The sequence below is a fragment of the Polyergus mexicanus genome, unplaced genomic scaffold (assembly GCF_030449975.1).
Source record: "Polyergus mexicanus isolate NDT 795.1 unplaced genomic scaffold, iyPolMexi1.0 SCAF_11, whole genome shotgun sequence".
Lineage (NCBI taxonomy): Eukaryota > Metazoa > Arthropoda > Insecta > Hymenoptera > Formicidae > Polyergus > Polyergus mexicanus.
Window position 1 is genome coordinate 561,628 of NW_027223331.1, and position 18,165 is coordinate 579,792.

The 18,165-nt window shown below is 28.5% G+C and overlaps 1 protein-coding gene across 3 annotated transcripts in view; it reads left to right on the forward strand.

The window, feature by feature from the left end:
* The first annotated feature begins 5,735 nt into the window (after window positions 1-5,735).
* LOC138937772 (octopamine receptor beta-1R) overlaps window positions 5,736-18,165 on the forward strand; it is a 51,378-nt gene continuing 38,948 nt past the window's right edge. Inside the window, exons 1-4 of one of the 3 annotated variants that reach the window (XM_070304362.1) lie at window positions 5,736-6,131; window positions 6,561-8,129; window positions 8,266-8,440; window positions 16,312-17,613. In XM_070304362.1, coding sequence (XP_070160463.1) covers window positions 16,883-17,613 — 731 coding nt within the window. In that variant the 5' untranslated portion in view covers window positions 5,736-6,131; window positions 6,561-8,129; window positions 8,266-8,440; window positions 16,312-16,882. Of the gene's footprint in view, window positions 6,132-6,560; window positions 8,441-16,311; window positions 17,614-18,165 lie in introns of all 3 variants that reach the window. The other 2 variants (XM_070304361.1, XM_070304363.1) reach the window with 2 other exon arrangements.

An 18,165-nucleotide genomic window follows, 5' to 3' on the forward strand; every position in this document is an offset into this window, starting at 1 on the left:
TCATCAAAGAAAAATTATAACGTAAAAGATTTTATGTTAAATCATAACTGTTTCTATTCTTTAATTATTTCAGATATGATTAACCAGAATTGTCAATAATTTAATCATTTTAAATTAGAAACTATAAAATTTAAAAAAAAATGACTCTTTTTAATAATTTTTTATCATATTTAATTTCCAAAGTATTTTATTCATAATGTAAAATCTTTATTTTAAAAGAAGGATGATAATCGTTAACGAATTACAATCCACAATTTTTCAAAACGAGATTTTTAAATCTCTTAAATTTCACAGAGTACCTAATATAATTTATCTTGTTACTTGTTAAACTAAAACTTAATTTTCAAGTTAACTTACAATTTCATCATAATCAAAAAAATTGTGACGAATGATAATTCTCTATCTTCGCCAAGAAATTGGCTACGGATTCATCCATGAATTTTAAATTGGATGCGGTGACGCGGTTGGTCTAAGATTCCATATAAAAAGAAGAAACTAATATTAATATAAGAGAGAGAAAAAAAGAGAGTGTTCAAAGTTTCTATATCTAAATTATTCTTAATAAGTATCTTGCGCATTTTTTGTCTTTTAATGCAAGCTAAGTTGTATAAATCTGAGATACTCTTGTAATAATACTCTCGTAACGTGAGATAGCAAAGTCACTCATTTGTAGCGGCATTTCAATCCGACTTTACGTAATTTCAACTTATACATAAACAATATTGCTAGTCGAACGGATTCGTTCGTCGCGAATACTGTGTTTATCGACTATCAAAAATTTTATTCTGTGTCACAGCAACAGAGAAAATAATTTAATATTAAAAACCGCATTACAATATGAAGCACCATCTTATTTCTCAAATTTTCAATGGAAATTGAAAGAAGATATTACAAAGAGAGAAAAAGAGGAGAGTAAATATAATTTAAAAAACAGATATTCATAAAAGACGATTTTTCGCGAGATTCATCATATAGGTATGTATATTTGAATCTTAATATTATGTTAATAATTTAAACGGATAAAAGAAATTCGTCATTTATATTTAGTTAATAAAAGATTTAAAATTAAGATTTTTAATTATAATTAATAGAATAGAAAGAAATTAATAGAATAGAGTGCTACGCGTTAATTTTTACGTAAGAAATACTTAAATAATAATTTCTGTAAAATAAACTTTCGGCTCTCAAAAAGCCATTTCCACACATATGTAAGAAGCTCCTTGAAAATTCAATTAGAGAAGTTAAATCAATCCAAATAAAAAATTAAGATTACTAATTGTGGCTATATCACGTGTTATCTATAAGAATAATAATATAAAAGAAAAATTTCGCATAAAAGAATAATCGAAAACGAATTCAATAAAAAATTAATATAATATTCGTATAATAGCAAAAATTATTTGTTAATTCTAACATTAATTCTTGTAGAATCTCTATTTAACTAATTGCTTAATCATTTATTTAAATGGAATTTGACTTCCGGTTCCGAGATAAGTTTCTTGAAAATGGGATGTTCGTCACAAATGTTCGTCTTAATCTTCGTTGAGACTCATAACAATAATATTTAATAAATAATAAGAATAGTAAGACAAAAATAGAATCATTCTTTCATTTTTCGCCCAGGAAAATAATTTGAAAAAACACGCAGTATTTCCAAAAACTCTATCGCATATTGCATTGGTTATTGAAGTCTTATTTTATATTCCTGCAAACTATAATTAATAATTAATAAATAATTTTCTCTAAATTTTTTGATAAAAATAATAAAAATAAGAAAAAAAATAAAATATATTAATAATAAAAAAAATCATTATAATAATGAAATATTTTAATAATAATAAATTACTGTATTAAAATATTTATATATTGCGTATGTATAATATATAACTCTCTCTCTCTCTCTCTCTCTCTCTCTCTCCTCCTTTTAGTATTATAATTAATTATTTATTAATTATTAGATTCATTCTCTTCTCGTGAATCATGTTTTAAACAAAATAATGTATAATAAAACGTAATAAAAAAAATAATTTGTACAACTAATAAAAAGAATGATAATTTCATGTAATATTTCTAAAAATAATATATCGATGAATACTTTTAATAGATATGCTAATAATATTAATATATAATAATATTCTATCCATGATATTTTATTAATTGAGACGATTTTTCCCAATCCATCTTAATATAAAACTACTCTTACGTTGAATAAAATCGAGAAAAAGCAAAGCGAATTGATGTCATTCCAATTTACGAAACGACCCAGATAACAAGAGGATCATCTTTTTTTTTATAGTTGCAAAAAAAGCGTGATACAGCTGTGTATTATATTATTTTTTTACTATATGAATAGCTTTTTTTACAATATAGGACAAAAATCGGAAAATTTATTTCCAAACATCTTAAAACCATATTTTTATAAAAATAGGGAATAATACTTTGTAATTAAATGAACACAAACTTAATATGACTATCAATTTTATAAATATAATTATATAAATTTTGTGACTTTAAATATAAAAAAATATTAGGTATACGTATACATACATATTAATGTATGTATTAAAAAAAATAATAATAAATAAATAAAATGCTATTATATTATTAAAATTTATATATAAATATGAAAAAGAACTTAAAAATGTTTTTTTAAAATAAATTTTTGTTTCCAACTTAATAATTAGGAAATTATGAATTTAATGATTTGATAAAACAAAATTTCATGAGTGTATAAATATGCTGATAATTGTTATTATAAATATTAAAAAATCTCTTGAATATATATATATATATATATATATATATATATATATATATATATATATAGATTGAATAAAAATGTAAAAAACGTTGACCATATTTTATATTTTTTATTATAAATATTTTAAAAATATTCGAGAGAGAGAGAGAAATATATAAAGTTTTATTTTACACGCTCTTTTCAATAATTTCAATGAAATTATAGCGATACTTGAGAGGTATCAAATTATTTGTCATTTGAATCGTTTAATTATTTGCGATTGGCGTAATTTACAAATAATTTACAATTTTAATGTTGCATCACAGAATTATATTGATGCATGTCTATTTGTAACACGTTTATAAAATCGCGTGTTGTTTAATGAGCGAAATATTCTTGCAAACAAATAATTCGTTATTAATAAACTTCGTTTATCGCAAACGTATTATTAATATTATCAGTTTGCAATTGCATTGATAAAAAGTACTATGCTTAATCGTGTATTTATGTGTATTTATATCTATTTATGTTCAAAGAGTTTTGCACAAGATGTACAGTTTACGATATAAATTCGCTGTGTACATATTGCAATGAAAATTTGTTTTTCTTTTCTTTTTTACTACACAAGGAATCAAATTTCAGAGAAAGCAGAGCGAGGGAAAATATACAGATTCTGATTTTATTTCCATCGAATTCTGTTACATTTTTCTTGTAATTCCACGAAGAGATTTTGTCGATAAATGGATTTTTAGATAAAAAAATCCAGGTCTACTTGGTTCAGAAAAGAGGACAATAAAAATGCAGATTAATAAAATAAAAATTACGATCGTTGGCTAAATCGACTTTGCAAAAGATAATCTTAAAATTCTATCCATTTCAAATTAACAATAGTACAACTCTTTAGTTTAAATGTTAACGATATCAAATGATAATTACGATCAATAAGAGTTAAAGCATATATGTATAACATAATCAAACGCTTTTCTCCAGACAATTCTGATAATTTATTTGTAATATATTTACAATATTTACATATTTTTATTTTTTTTCGGAAAAAAATTTAATTATTACCGTCAATTCCCTGACATATTATCATTTAATATTGTATTTTCTTATTTCGACTATATAGATATATTTTATTTTTTCCAAAGATTACTTGAAAATTATTTTTACGATACACAAATGATATATTTTTATTACAGTAATAATTATATATATACTAATAATAATTTATACTTATATATATATATATATATATATTTTCGTCTCTCTTCTTATTTCCAGACACGTAGTTTGTAGAAGTTTGCCGAGATACGAAAATATTTTTCTTCTCTTCTAATTGGTGAAAGTAACGAACCTCGTTATTATTACCGCCACAGCTAAATATCGATTGTTTATACACACACCACAACGAATAAAATCAAGCCGGCTGGTATGATTAATAATTGCGAGACAGATTAATTGTCAGGATTTACTCTTCCTGCTGCCAGCAGGGAGAAACTTCTCGACTTTACGAGACATAGAAACGCGAGATTTATGATGCTAAAGCGACGATCTAAAAAAAAAATTTATCAGGAAAAATAATTCTCTAAACATGTAATCATTTATCGATTACAACTACGAATATAATATCCTGTTTCAGTTCGATTTATTAAATTTTTAACACACTGTTATATCCGCGCAAGCAAAAATGCTGCGTGTTAACGTAGTGAGATTTAGTGTATTTAAATTATTATTACGTTATATTATATTATATTTTATATTAATCACGCATTACTACTTAGATTTATTTTCAGCTTTTATTAATTATCAAAGAAAGGAATGCGACTTTTGACATCCAGTAAATACAATATGTGGATATTTTATCTGGCAGACAGTCTAGTTTCTTCCGCGCGTCATACTTTATTTTATCCCGCTAAACTTTTTCTGTTCTGCCATATGTACTCGATACACACACGTTACATATTACATATACATCTGTGCGACAAGAGGATGAACGGACAGATATGTGTGGGAGGTGGTACAACAGGAAGTTGATGAATTCCGCTTCGCAGCGTATCAATTTTTACATGATTACGAGGACACACGCTGTCAATCGATTAAGATAATTGCTTTTTTCCACATAAATTCCAACAGAAAAGAGAGAGAGAGAGAGAGAGAGAGAGAGAGAAATCAATAACTTGTAAAAAATTATTCAGAAACTGATTAAAAAAAAGATAACTGATTTTATTGAATTAAATTTAATTAGAACTTTTTAATTAGTATTTTTAGAAAATTAAAAAAAAATATTGCTTTAAGATCTTATTGCTAAAATATTGATGATTAACGTTTCAAATCTGAACAATGTAATCATATAATTTGTATTTCATTTTTAATTTAGATAAAAAATATTTTGTTTATATTGTGTATCATTAGAAAAAATTCTGTACTACTCTCTTTATAAATACAGTTTTTGACAAATCGATTAATAATTCTAAATAAAAAATGCTTAAAGTTTTTTTATATTAAAATTTTGTTAATATATATTGTATTTTATATTCTGTATTAAAATGTAATGTATCTCATATTGTATAATTAGACATTGAATAGACTTTTAATGGATTAATATAGATATTCTAAAAATAGTTGATAATCGCAATATCCGCCTGATATCTGATCTGAGACTTGACGTCTCGATTTTAGCGAATTAGATTCACTCTCGACCTCGCGGAGATGGCGGACATGGGCGTTCGTTGGCGCGGGACGTTGAAAAACCATCCTTCTCCATTCGGGTGGTGGAAGTACGATGAAGAGGGTGAGCTCGGAAATTCGCTGGTAAAGAGAGAGAGAGAGAGCGGATGAGGGTGGCGGCGGAGGGATTCGAGAAGGTGGAAGCGGCACCGCCGTTCGATGTAGGACGAAGAGGGCGAGGGTGAGAGACGCAGAGACAGGGTGGCGCGGTGGTGCGTCGCTGGTGGAAAGCGGGAAAGCCTCTGAAGCAACCACCCACAGTTTACTGCGGCCTCGCGAGCCGTGTCAGCCGCACACACTGTGTGTCGGGTCGTTCAATTGCTCGCTCAGAATACGTCTTTGTTTTCCCCGGATACGCTCGAGTCTTCTCGTCGTGTAAGCAAAACATTAGCCCGGGATATGCGAATTCTTTCATAAATATTTCGCGAATATTGAAGATACAACACGCGATGTAACACACGTGGCGATGGGGGTCCTTGATTATCCATCATCGCGAGAAGAATTACGGAGTAAAAGCGAAATCCTCTTTCGCGTAAAAAGAATCTGCAGTGATAAATGCCGAGTGGTAAATTGAGGTGTCGACTCGAAGATACGTATCCCAACGCTGGAGAGATCAATGACGATGGTCTAATTTCAATCTACTGTTCCTGGATATCATGATGTCAGTATGAGTCATTGAATCCGAGAAGTATTTAAGACTGACGTTCTAACTCTGATCTTCCGCTCCTTATCTTGCCGAATGCGAAAGATATCATATTTAATAAACGAATGATGACGATTAAACTTCAATTTTTTACGTGTGGATATTATAATAAAAAAAAAAAATGCTAAAAACATTTTTTTAATTAATAGATTGACGATGTGATTGCCATGTGATTGAAAACTATAACAGTTGCTATATCGAAGACATATTCTCGTTCGATAAATCAAAACTAATCAATTCTAATTTCGCCATAATCTTATACGCTTTGGAGTGAATTTCATGAAATTTAATAATTTATAATTACGTAACAATTTCTATTCAAATTTCCAATAATCAGCATTCACGATATTTGCGCATTAATTTCCAACAAAATTTAATTTATTTAAGCTGGAGAAGATTATCGTCCCATTTAGCCGAAACATCTCTCTTCTTTAATCAAAACGGATAATTTATCAATCGTTTTTTGCGCGCCACGGTTTTCATCATACCGATGATTTATATGTACTTTTCTTGTTGCTCGTAATCAATGATCAGTGATCTTCAAACCTACGCACCGTCAATATTTGGATAGAATACGTCTTCTTGTCTTATTAAATAATTGACAAGCGTGGAATTGGTATTACGTCCTCTTATGTGAGTGAAGACGAATAACGGATGAAGACGAAGAGGATTCTGTTTATACCGCGATGTGTTAAGTACACGCGGACACTCGAGAAGATAGAAATCTATCTTTACTAATTTTGTGAACCACGTGTGTCCTGTGATATCTGTGATGGTGCGACTTTGTGCAGTTTCAAAATGACGGTGCACTAAATGTTTACAAAGAAGATAACTTCTAATACGCATCGGCGATCTTATGTGTTCATTCATGTAGATCGCACGTTTCAATTTTATCGCTCTGAGAAAGCTTTCGAAAATGCTCATTGTGGTCATTTAATGGATATTGACGGACTATTAGTGGAAAATTCATTTCATAAATTATAAATTAATCGAGAAGAGGGGCTGTTTTAGATCAAAGGCATTAATATTTTAATAATAGCATTCGATGGATATATTTTGTAATTATGCTAATCATCGATATACGATCATACATGACACATTGTCTATGCTCTACTATCCATAATAATGAAATATGCCGATATTTTCGTGTACAAATTTCATTTAACGTTTCAATTTTCAATTCAAAGCAACAATGCGATTAATTAATCGCAGATATAATTCTTTTTAATATTTGTAGCATTAATAATTAATATTTTCGCTACTAATTTACTTGTGAAAAGGAGATGGCCGTAAACACAGATCAAAAAAATTACTTTTCTTAATTTAATTTAAAAATATAAACTTTGAACTGATACAAATAAAATTTCATTTCCTATTATATTATTCATCGAAATGAGAAATTATTACTTTCTGATCATTCATGTCTAAAATAGAATTTAAAAAAAATTTTTTTATATTAAATCAAAATATAGTAAAAGAAAATTATTGTGTGTGGCCCTTAATATAATTATTAATGTAATATTGCAATTTTAACTGGAAATTGGGTTTATATATGATGTTATTATATATAAATAATTTGTTAAGCAATCATGATGCTATAAATATATGATTTTTAATCCTATACTCATAATCATACATAGAGCTGTGTAAATAAAACGAATTAACAGTATTTATACAGTATATTATGTAATAGCAAGGCTGTTAATTCATCGGCTCAGTCGCGTATTTCCGCTAAGACGATTTGCAAACAATACTGACTACTCATTCAATATAATATAAGCTCAATGAAATTTACTTTGTGTCGCACAATGTCTCGCTTTTCCACTAACCTTCCTTGTTGAAAAACAAAAGGTTCCACTTTCTTAAAAAACACACACGAATATACCCAGTACGAGCAGAATGTGATGAAATGATTGAAGAAATAAATCGAATATATATAAATGAAGAGTAATAAAAGTAATTAAATATATGTAATTATTATATTTAATTATATTAATAAAAATATAATTAAAATAAAAAATATCAGAAGGGATAAATGTAACGACAAAGAAATAATAAATCGATTAATGTCAAACGTATATAATAACGGAAGATGTCTTCGTCTCCCGAAATCTCGATTAATCAGCGTAAAAGACATAGTGATATTATTTATTTATACGAGTGGAATTGTCATGAACTAAAATACTGTAAATCGATTTTCTCTTGTGGGCAAGATGCGCTGAAAGTAGCTAAATCGGGAAACGAGAACCAGCTGTGAGAATTTTGAGGTAAGATATTGTCTATATATTTAATGTAGCTAATATATCGATAAGAACATGAATGTTATTCGTCTTCCATGACAAGTATATTCGCGTATTTATCTCTAATATTAGCTAATTTATGTACAATATATTGTTTATCTTTGAAATCGCCCGATCGGACATGTCTTATCGACGACTAATACGTTAATTCGACAAGTGCAATGAATATAATTATATATAAAAATATTATTGAATTAATATTCAGCGTAATCGTATAAAACACATAATATAAGATTTAAGAAGATAGAGTGATATGAGATATAGATCTATATCTAACAGTGAAAAACAAACTGACGCTAATATTAAAACCGATTTTATCGATATCGATAATTGAAAATTTTTTTCATCATTACATCGATCACGCATTATGCGTATTCGTAATACGCGACAGAATAAATACGCAAGTGCAATGAGTCGAATTATTTCGTGAGTTGGCAAAATTTTCTGCCGGCTAAAACAATCGCGTCGCGTTTGTTTTATATATGTCGATCGATTTTCGATGTGGCTGACACATATATATCGAGAGCTGCTGCTTCTACCTTGAAACACATTATTGCTCATCTATTTCCATTATGTTTTAGTTGCCAAGAATATAAACAGCTTCCAGTTTGCTATTATTCATAACGCGCGGTAAAACTCATCTTCCCAATTTAAAAATCCCATCCTTCATATATGATCTATAAACTCAGGGCTAAATTCAACATAAAACTTTATCTTTAATTTTTTATGTCAACTTAATAATTGATAAGTATAATTAGAGTTAAAGAAATAACTTTACATCAAAAAATGTCGTCATTTTCGCTCGAGAACATTTTTTTAAAGCTATAATTATATACATTAATTATTAATTTAAAATAAACAAATTATGGAATTCTAAAAAAATTACAGCTCCTTTAAGCTTTACTTATAATTTGTAATATTTAATTATTATATTTGCTATATAATTAATAAAAATGTTATAATGCCATAAAAATAAATTTTAATGTAAAGAAATACATATAAGTAAATACATCAAAATTATTTTTAATATAATTTTAATTTAATCAATTATTTAAAAAATTGTGGGAAAAAAAATTTTTTTAAATTATAACGTGTATTGTTCAAAATTATTTCGCCTTCAAAATTTTCATAAGGTTGTCAGTGTCGTGCGGTTATCAAAGGCATCGTGACATCTTTCTGTAATCTGATTATACATAACATACACGTACCATATACGCTTGAATATTCGTTTGCTGGTAAATGGCAAACTAAATGCAATAATAGGATCTAGTTTTTCTCTAAGTATAGAACATATTTTAGCGTTGTAAAGCTTCTCGACTTACAGAAAAAGACGAAACAGAATGACGATAGTCGATGCCAATGATCTTGTACAGATCTTATTACAGACAAGAATTACAAATATATATATAATTATCTAATATTATAAAGTATCTATAATATATATGGAAAATTAATATAAAATATATATTATTTTTTTTCGATATAAGATTTCTAATTTTATAATATGCTAATTTTTAAAAATATCAACAAATATATAAATTTACTTATTTAATTTTGTTAAGGGCATATGTAATAGAATATTTATGAAAATCCTAATAAAAATAAAAATTTCGATAAAATTTTACAGTATATTTATGCATATTTTTTTCACATTTTTAATTAATTTTAAGCTTTTCTTTCACATATACCGTATTCTTTATACAATATTAAATGATTTATACGCTGCTGAAAAAATGTGATATTATAAGTGCTCGATGATTTTCCAACAGGAGATATCACGAAGCTATTTAACAACACAGTTTTGACTTTCTAACGAGAGTTCATGCTTTAAAAATACGTAAACTTTTCAAGTTTCATCGTGCATTATTCACTTCCGCGATTTCTTATTACGAGAAGTTCGGTCGTGTTCTACACGGAGATTTGGTCATAAATTTCCATATTCGCGAATCCTATTACCGTCATTTGAATAAAGTTGCGTACCACGCGATTGGCCGTTTTTCACGAACTAAAACTCGTCTAGGTTCGAATTCAAATATCCGCCAAAAATTTGCATTCATGATTCACTGTAAAATGCCTCCTAAATTTTTCGGATATTTTTGTCTCAAATAAAAAAGATAATCTTACATTCAAATATAAACAAAATAGCGTCAGCGAATAGTACATATATATTATATAGAACCAGATTGCAGAAAGGCGAAATAATTTTTAATACACACATTATAGTTTGTAGAAATTATTATTCGCCAATTTTTTTATGGCATTATAATATCTTTATTCATTATAAAGCAAACTATAATTAGATATAATAAATTCTAATTAAAGCTTAAACGAGTTGTAATTTTTTAGAAATCCTATCTATTATTTGTTTATTTTAAATTAATAATTAATGTATATAACTATAAGCTATATATATTATATTTTCCATGCCGCATGTAACTTTAAATTGTCCGACATTCGGCCTAAAATCAATGAAGCAGTTCATATCGAAGATGATGCGAGAATGTGCGTTCCTCGACGCGAGAGTCCGGACTATTACGTCAAATGGTGTCGTGAAAACGGAAATCGTGATTCGCGAATAACGTCTTGAATTTCGTATCTCGCAACGGAAATAAGGAAATGACGGAAGACGGCGGGAGTGGCGATGTTTTGTAATCGCGTCAATGAAATATCCATGTGTTTAACTCGACGCGAGAAAAGACACGAGCAACTTTACGATATCCAAAACATATATGAAACTAATTATAAAATTATGGTATAAAATTGGAAATATAAAAAGTGAAAGAAAGATGATTATAAATATATATTTATATTACAATATCAATCCTATATTTGCGCGTGACGCACACGCTCGACAAAATATTTCTCTATTCCTTTTTATTTTGATTCAACTTCAATTTTTTATTCTTTTATATATGTTCAAACTGACGTGGCGCGCTACCTTTTCAATTGTACAATATTCGTTCTGAAATTGACACCGCAGTTCGCGTCGAAGATGGCGCGAATCCACACGCGCTCTTCACGCTGTTCCATGCAAAAATCCGGAATATTATGTAAAATCGCGTTACGGAAACAAAAATCGTACTTCGCGAATAACGCCTCGTATCGCGAGCAACGTTCGTATTTTATAACACAAACGCGAAAAACAACTGCGATGATGATGATGAGGACGATGGTACTTTATAGCCGCGCTAGTAGAATATGCACGCGTTTGATCTGACGGGAAGCAAAACGAAATGAGGTAAGCCGATTTCACGATGTTAACGTACCCTCACTTTACCTTCGTATTTCACAGTCCGAATTGCCGTCACGATGCCTTCAAAGCTATCGATTCTTCATAACTCTCCATTCTTTTATTTTCCAATTGTTTTCTTCTTAGTTTTCTAGATATCTCAAGAGATGCGACGTAGCATCTTGCGCGATAAAATATTAATATTTAAACATATATGTAGTCTTTATTTTTATTTCTAAAAATATTGGAATATTATAATGATTATATAGTAATTACTCGCTATACTAAAATTATATATTAATTATTAATAATTTTTTATATGATAAATAATGATTAATTTTTATTAATTTTTCAAATTATATTTTAAATAACAAAGATTAAAATATATATTTCATCACAAGATAAAAAATTATTTGAACTGATAACAGATTATCCCTAAATAATGAAAGAAATATATTTAAAATTTTCATAAATAACCAATACAAGTTCTTACAATTTTAAAAATATATGAGAGAAAGAGAGAAGGAGAGGAAGAGAAAATCGTTTTGTGATAAAATTATTAATGGACAGGATATAATGTAAAAAGTGTAGTTAAGCGCACAAATTGCAATTCAAACGGCCGTGATTTGCGTAATTATTCCACGCTAACAATTATGCTACACGTTTCATGTTTCGGGAAATTATTAGTCGAACTAATAACAAGAGCCGAGCAATTTTTTTCGCGTGAGAAAAATTATTCGCGCGTCAAGTTCTCCGTTGCAGAATTTTCAGAATTTTCATGACACAATAAAATGCGCGCAAATGTTCGTATATAAATTTTTATAGGATATTTTCCTTCTTTTTCATCGGATTGTCGCCGATTTTTGATGAATTTTTCAAGACAATTTTTTTCAAATTTTTCATATTTCGCAAATATAATTAATTTAACAATATATCGCGAATAAAAGTATTACATATATTAAACTATCGCGAATAAAAATATTACATACATTAATTTTTCGCATAGGCAAAGCTCATTCTATTCAATTCCATTTTTTTTACTTGCATTTTTATTTAAGTAATATCAAAGGTTATTTCGGAATAATTTTGTAAAGATAGAAATACACGCTAGGATTTTTCATAATTATTATATCGTTTAATGAAATTTTATTTTATTTATTAAAATTTTATTTATACATAGAAAATCATCTTTCTCTCTTTATCTTTTACTCAGAAAACTTTTTTTAAGAATTAAATTTCGGAGATCAAATTAAAATAAATTTTCAACAAGGAGATTAATTTAACTAGAAAAAATTTAACTGGAAAAGTTTTACCTATTAGATTAATTGAAACAAATAATTGAGATGTTCAAAATAGATGATTTATTACTAATGCATTACATCGATGTTTTCATTACAGATAAATCAACAAATTATTTAGAGAATCTATAAATACAAGTTAGCTATGAATCTAGGACATTCTGTATTCAACGGATCTATAAATATCCAAACAAAATATTTCATATTACGGTCGCAAAAAATTGCATCCGATACTTTAACTTGTACGTGTTGAAAATAGACAAGCTGATGGATTAAAGCAAGCTTTTTAGAAACGTAACTTTTTTAATATGACGAGAAACGTCAATGATACATTATTTTATCGTTTTTCATTTTCTATCATTCAGCCTGATTCATTTTACACGATAAAAGATTTTCTCGCGCGTTCAATCGACTGAATGTTCATTTTAGATCTATTTTCTTATGTCTTCTGGATATAAAATAGCACAGATGTATATAAGTATGAAGCTATAAGTTGGTAAGAGTATAATTAAAATGGACACGACCTTATATTTATAAAACTATATTTTCGAAACAAATAAAGTCCGTTTTAGAATTAGTGCCCATTTATTATTAGAAAATAATGATAATAATAATAAATAATTAAAGTTCTCCAAATAAAAATAAAAATCAAAAATAACAAAATTCTAAAATAAAAGCTTATAAATTTATATCTCTCAGATAAATAACTTTTAATAAAATTAATAATTAAAAATATTAATAATAAAAAATGCTAATTATTATAATGTATATGACACGTGTATACTAAAAAATAAAATATTAGGATATTGTTTATTTTATTTTTTAAACATCTGCATGTGTATTAACACATTTGAATAAAAAATCTAGAAAATTTATGGATTATCTCTTTTATGAAAAATGGGAAGAACTAAATGTATCCTGATTGAATATTAAACATGAGAGAAAATTATGTTAATTTTCTATGACATGTTTTCGATAACATCTCGGTTTACATATGTTTATTAAATATTATATTTCTTATCGTTACATATTTACAGTATCCATTTATTAAATTTTACACATCCATTATCGTTATTTATATTTCGTTCATGGTGATCGAATTTTCTTTCATGTGGCGTAATTTCGATATGACGTCGTAATAATTAAATTCTAGATCGCGAGTTTGAAATAAAGCTTCACAAGCTGTTCTACGAACAGTATGTTCAGCCGAGTGTTAATTTGCATTTGTTATTGTCATTATGCCTGATGTACGTATTTTGCTTTAGCATTATAGAACATATCGTATTGTTGCGATTCGTTATTCTCGCGCATCTCTCGCGATCCCCGTGTAAATCCAATTTTGCGTAGAATATACAAGTACAATATATTCCTACGATAAATCAATGGCCTTTTAACGCGGATTATGTACTCGCACATGCTAAAACACTAATAACATAAATATTGACTAAAACATAAATATTGACTCTGTGCATAATCCAAATTATTTGGAATATTTACGATAAAGAAGTTCAACTAGTGGCAAATTTACAGCAATTAATGATATTTGAAACTTTAAATTTAAACTTCAAACTTTCAAATATATTAAAACTTAACAAATTATAAATTTATAATTTCTCCGTCACATTTTGATTCTTACTTAAAATGAGATATATCGTAAAAGATATCGTTTTGATGAATAATCATCGATACGCCTCATGATTTCGCATCGTAGTCGTGCAAATTAATTAATCATGCGAACTTTTTAATCGTGTGCGGTGTTTGCGATGATGATCGTGTCTCTGGATTACAATTAATGATTATCAGGTTGTGTATTTAATTAATTCTTGCGATAAACGATACGTAAGAGTATCGCAATGATGATTATTTGATTCAAGTAATTAAGATGTAAATGGCATGATATATTGACTGTTTATTGATAATACGTATATTCGCGGAATTTGTGCGTGTTGAAAACTGCGCTATACTTATAATATTAAATGTTTACTTCCTTCCGATATTTATTGCGATCGTATCTCAAGAGATATTACGACGACACACGGATCATCTCGCACCATTACCTTCTCGCTAGAATCACGCCATGTGAATGACAATGGGTATGTGCATGAAATACGTATATATAACCCAACCATATGTAAATAAAGAACAAATATCAAACTTTGAGGCGTATAACATGCTGTGTATACATGTATGTGTGTGTGTGTTTATCATAGACATAGCATATCCGAGTCTTAAGGAGTGAGAAGAATATTAGACAGAGGTAGCATGCTTTATATTACCATTCCATCTTTTTATCCCCTTTACTTTTCTGTTGCCAAGTCAACAAAGACTTCTTTACCCTACCACGCATCGTTAGAAAAAGACAGATTGCGATCGTGTAGCAGCTGTCTCTTTCTATTTTTTGTATTCTGATTCTGACTGCGGAAAATGTAGAGACGCGCGGTCTATATATTATACGTCTATAGTGTATATGTGTACATAAATTCTTTCAACAATAAAATTATTGAAATATTTTCCCAAACATTTGTTAATTTTTAATTAATAAACTTTGATGAAGTACATCGAAATGAGAGAAGATTATATTATATCTCCTCGTAACACAGACATACAAAAAAATTAAATGTTTTAATATCGCAGGCTTTTGAATAAATCATTTTCAATTAACTATAATTTTAATAAAAGGTTACATTATCGCATATATATATAAAATATATGAACAAGCATTTTCTTTAATAAAATAACGTTGATTAAGATCTTAGTCCCACAGATACTTTAATTAAATCTCAATTAATAAATATAGGAAAAGTTATATTAATTTTGCGTAAAGTACAAAAACAAGAATATATATTTTCTTAATAATAAATTATTAAAATTTAATACTTTTTACCAGTGTAATATTTATTCATTATTAATTTAAAAATTCTCTCTCTCTCGTTTTTTTTTTAGCATTTAATGCATCACAATAATTAAATTAAATCGTATTGCAAATGACAAATAAAATTTCTTTAAAATGTAAAAAAAAAAAATTGGAAATTAAAAATATGGGCGTTTATTTCACTCAATATTCAAACTTACTTTCAAAATTCACACATGAAAAACATGATAAGAACCTTTTATTATTATACTTTTTAAAAAAGTATTAATCTAGAATTACTTCATAATTCTTTTTTCAGTATAGATACGTAAATATAAAGAAATACTTTTGCACATAGATATATAAAAATAAAATTTTATAAAATTTTAAATGTTTTATGTTATTTATATTTAGTTGTACACATTTTATATATGCATATTTGTGTATATTTTGTTTGCAGATTATTATTGCGCGAGGACACTGCAAAATCTGCGAAAAATGCATTCGAAAATATCATTTCGCCGTCAGGTCGAAATTTACCCGGAACAAGATTCAACAACACAACTGTATAAAACCATAATTAGAATTGCAAAAAAAAAAAATAAAGACGATCTAATTGCTGTTGCGACTATCCGTGATTAAACGGACAATCATGAGAATAGCTGAAAAAATATACGAAGTACTTTTCTAGAATCTCGAATCAAGTATTCAAGTATTCAAATATCAATCGAAGTAATTCAACGGAGCTCACACACGCACAAAATGCGTTTTTATTTAATTTCTTCAGAATGGGCTTTATCGACGGGTGGATTACAAAATATTCCGAGTAAATCATTTTGAATGTTGCAATTGAAAAATCTCGAAATTTACGACATTGCTCAGGCAAAATCGTAACCTGACATTTGTAAATGGACCGATTACATGCCGTCCTCGTCCGTCACATCAAAGAAGAAACGAGAAAAGACGAAAAAGAAGCTATCGAATGACGGTAGCCAGTTGAGAGAAGCGAGAAAAAAAAACAGCTCGTCAAAATGGGATTTAACGAGACGTTGGAAGAGGACTTGGATAATACTACGGACCTGCCGAGCAAACTCCTTCTCGACACCGGACAACGCAACACCAGCAAGAACTACTATGAGGTCGAGTACATCCTAATATTAACCATCAAAGGCCTCATTATGGGCTTCATCATCCTCTGCGCGCTCTTTGGTAATTTACTGGTTATTGTCTCGGTTATGAGACACCGAAAGCTCCGGGTAATCACCAATTACTTCGTGGTATCGTTGGCCTTGGCGGATATGCTGGTCGCGCTGTTCGCCATGACGTTCAACGCTTCCGTGGAACTTTTTGGACGATGGTTATTCGGATACTTCATGTGCGATGTATGGAATTCGCTGGATGTCTTCTTCAGCACCGTCAGCATTCTTCATTTATGCTGCATTAGTGTCGATAGATATTACGCAATCGTTCAACCCCTGGATTATCCGTTAATCATGACGAACGTTAGGCTGGGAACCATGTTGAGCGTCGTGTGGTGTTCCCCGACCATTATGAGCTTCCTACCAATCTTCGCCGGATGGTATACCACGAAGGAACACTTGGAGTATAGGCGAACCTATCCGGATGTTTGTGTGTTTCAAGTCAACAAGTTCTATGCCATCGTTAGTTCCAGCGTCAGTTTCTGGGTACCGGGGATAATCATGATTGCGATGTACTCCAGAATTTATAAGGAGGCCGATCGTCAGGAGCGCATGATGTATCGGTAAGTGGCTTTTTCAATGTTTTATTAGCAATTATTATTATAGGATTGACAATTGACAAATATTTCCTATTAGATAAATTAATAGACTGTAGATCCTGATTGATATATTTATAAAGATGGAATTATAAGCAGAGATTTTAATTTTTAATATTTCAATACATTTGCAATTAGTTTAGATAAAGTTAAAAACGGATTTTGACTAATATTTTGATAAATATGTACAATATTTATGATCAATTTATTTATAAAACTGCAAATGCATTTTGGCGTTTAATATTGTGATATATTCGCAACATGGATAAGATGATAAATACTTCTCATAAACTGACACTGAAGAATCTATTCAGTAATGATACTCCCATCATTTTTTGTATGGTTAAAACTTTGTTCTAAATTGAAATTTAACACATCCTTATTAATGATAAAAAAAATCTATAATTTTATCATGTAATAATAAAATTTAATCTATATATAAATAGAATGTTAAATTTACGCACGATTTTTTAGAAGTTCAAGATATTAGCATCTTGACCGAACATGAAGAATGATTCG